At 38.5% G+C, this 3,244-nt stretch overlaps 2 protein-coding genes across 3 annotated transcripts in view; both read right to left on the reverse strand.

Moving 5' to 3' along the window:
- CBLB (Cbl proto-oncogene B) overlaps positions 1-3,244 on the reverse strand; it is a 205,099-nt gene that overhangs the window by 175,322 nt on the left and 26,533 nt on the right. The gene's annotated exons all lie outside the window — the stretch shown is intronic.
- On the reverse strand, positions 1,348-1,476 carry LOC103261287 (uncharacterized protein C7orf73-like). The gene has a single exon (XM_008058920.1). It carries the CDS (start codon positions 1,474-1,476, stop codon positions 1,348-1,350), a length of 129 nt encoding a protein of 42 aa, XP_008057111.1.

Below are 3,244 nucleotides of genomic sequence, written 5' to 3' on the forward strand. Positions count from 1 at the left end.
TGGTTTTGGTTTTGGTTTTTTGTAGAGACGAGGTCACACTATGTCACCTAGGCTGGTCTCGAACTCCTGGGTTCAAGTGATCTTCCAGCCCAGTCTCCCAAAGTGCTTGGATTATACACATGAGCAACCTACCCAGCCGACAATATATTTTTAAGGAAATAAGCCTTAAAGCCAAGTTACACCATAAATAAATAGTCTGTGGATATCTGGCTGTCTGTTTTGACAGCTTTGACTGACTAAACACCTTTTCTCACCCCCTTTTTTTTTTCCCCTTGCCTTCCTTTACTACTGAGGGTGAAATTTTACAGTTTAAATGTACCAGCTACCTTTGTAACCAAAATGACCCAGTGACCTAAGCGAAATCTGCTGGAGGAAGCAAGTAGGTGAAAGTTTCTGGGTCAGCTTTTTGATCCAAGATAAAAAGAAGGCAGACACATGAAGTGTTGCCAGTCTCCCTTCCTCTGACGTGAAGCCTTAAAAAACATGAAGCTGCAGCAAGAATTCTACAACCATGAAGGGAACAGAATGAAGACTAAACTCAGCGTGCTGAGAAAGGGGATTAACAAAGGCATAAAAAAGGAGCATGGGCCTCTGACAGCACAGTTGACAAACATTCCTATATATACAAACTACTGTTAGACAAGTATTAATAATTACTTTTAGCTAAACATATTCCTAACCAATGCAACATATACTCGAGCTATGTTGTTAGAACCCTTTTAAAATCTTACTGCTCAAAACTAGATTCATACTTGAAGACCAGTTGGTAAACTGTCACCCACAGGTCAAATTTAGACATCACATGTGGTTTTTTTGTTTTTGGTGTTTTTTTTTAATTGTGTTGTTTCACATGTTTTTATAAATAAAGTTTTTTCTGGCTTCTAGATATTCATTTTAATTATTGTGAAACAACATAATTTAGCACCACATGTTTAACAAGCACCTGTTGTAATTGCTAAAAACTGTGTTATTTGTGTCTAACCAGCTATATAAAACTCATCGATTTTTCTTTTGACAAAAGATAGAAGAAATCCCAAGGAATGAGGAAGAGACAAGTCAGTTAAGGTCACATTTACTAATCTAGCACCATAATTCCAGTCTTAGAATTTCTTGTGCAGCTGGAAGGAAGATATGGAGAGAGATGAGGACGTTGGACATACAAGGGTAGTTCTCAACCTGGGGCCTCATTTTGTTCCAAGGCAAAAAAAACATAGGGTCTAGCAAAGAAGAACATTGCTGAGGCGAGAAGAAAACAAAAGCTTTTGGTTCAGACGAAAAAAGAGGCCCTCAAGAGTAGAACAGTGTATCCAGAAGGTAGTGCTAGAGTCGGCCACATGAACTAGGGGGTTACTTCTTGGCATCCAAGTCCTTTTTAATTTCTTCAAGTTTTTTAGCCAGGTTTGGTATGCCATGTTTTTGAGCCAGATACATTCCAACCACATTGCCCAGAGTAAATCCAAGCAGGAACTGGAGCATGGTGACAGAGACAAGGAGAGGCAGTGGCTGTGAGGATAAATAAAGTTTTATCGAAACACAGCCAGAGTGATTTACAGACTGGCTATGTCAGCTTTCCTGCTACAGAGGCAGAGCTGACTAACTGCCAGAGACCATGTGGCAAAGTATAAAATATTTATTCTCTGGCTCTGTGCAGTCTGCCGACCCCTGTTTTAAACCACTCAACATGTCACTTTGGGAAATAATCACTTATTCTTGTTTAAACTAAAATTCTTAAATTCCCTAAAATTTGATTTGAAATCATATTTATTATGATACTTTACATTTTAAATACTTTAATATATTATATTTGGATACTTTATATTTTAAAGACACAAAGTGAATGGATGTACCCTTCTCTATGCCAACAACATGGAAAACACTTCCCACCTCTTTATTTTTATTTTCTTTCTTTCTTTTTTTTCCCCCTAAGTTGGAGTCTCACTCTGTGTCCAAGCTGGAGTGCAATGGCATGCTCACAGTCACTGCAGACTTGACCTGCTGGGCTCAGGTAATCCTTCTACCTCAGCCTTCCAAGTAGCTGGAACTACAGGCACACGCCACCATTCCTGGCTCATTTTTTGATTTATCGTGGAGATGCGGTCTCGCCAAGTGCCCAGGCTGATCTTGAATCCATGGGCTCAGACAATTCTCTCATCTCAGCCTCACAAAGTGCTGAGATTACAGGCGTGACTCACCATGTGTCATCATGCCCGGCCTGTTTTTATTTTCAATAGAGCAAACTTTGTAAACAGCTTTAATAATAACGACTCAAGTCATAATTAGTTATTTTAAATAATCCTCCAGAGTTTATCACAAAATAAAAGAACAAAACAGGAATCAAAGTTCTTAAGAGACAATCAAGGCTATTATACATTTTAATTGAATATATATTTATATTAATAATTTTTACAGGAAGATGGCATTTTATACATTAAAATCAGCAAGAATGTTATATTATAACAAAGTATTTATAGATTCATTATGTCAATATCAATATACATGAAAATTAACCACTAAATAAATTCACTCTACATTTTATTACATACCTAAAAGAAACTACAAAAATTATTTGAGCTACAGACCTTCTTTTTTTTTTTTTTGGAGTTGGGGCTCACTCTGCCGCCCAGGCTAGAGTACATTGGCACAATCAAGATTGCTGTAGCCACAAACTTCTGAGTTCAGGCTATCCACCTGCCTCACACTGCCTCACACTCTCAAGTAGCTGGGGCTATAGGTGCATGCCACAATACTTGTCTAATTTTTTTTGTTTTTTATAGCGACAGGGTCTACTATGCTGTCTATGCTGGTCTCAAACTCCTGGGCTCAAGTGATCCTCAGGCCAAGGCTTCCAAAAGTGCTGGAATTACAGGCCTGAGTCACCATACCCAGCCTACAGACCTTTCTAAAAAACAATTTTAAGAAAACTCATTTGGTATTATTTTCTATCAAGCCAAGTTTTCACATTTTTATGAGTTTCAATTTTTTTCCCTCCCTAGTACAAATTTTCATTGCCATGTTTGGTCACTGTAATAGACTGAATTGTATCCAAAATATTATGCTGACATTTTAACCTCAACCCTACCCAATGAATGTGACTTTACTGGAAATAGTGTCTTTGCAGATGTAATGAAGTTAAGGTGGGTTCATTAGTGCAGGTCCTGATTGAAAATCACTAACAGCCGGGCTCGGTGGCTCAGCCTGTAATCCCGCGCCTTTGGGAGGCTGAGGTGAGTGGATTGCCTGAGCC

This window comes from Carlito syrichta, unplaced genomic scaffold (genome assembly GCF_000164805.1).
Source record: "Carlito syrichta isolate Samal-C Ts95f unplaced genomic scaffold, Tarsius_syrichta-2.0.1 Scaffold303651, whole genome shotgun sequence".
Classification (NCBI taxonomy): Eukaryota; Metazoa; Chordata; class Mammalia; order Primates; family Tarsiidae; genus Carlito; species Carlito syrichta.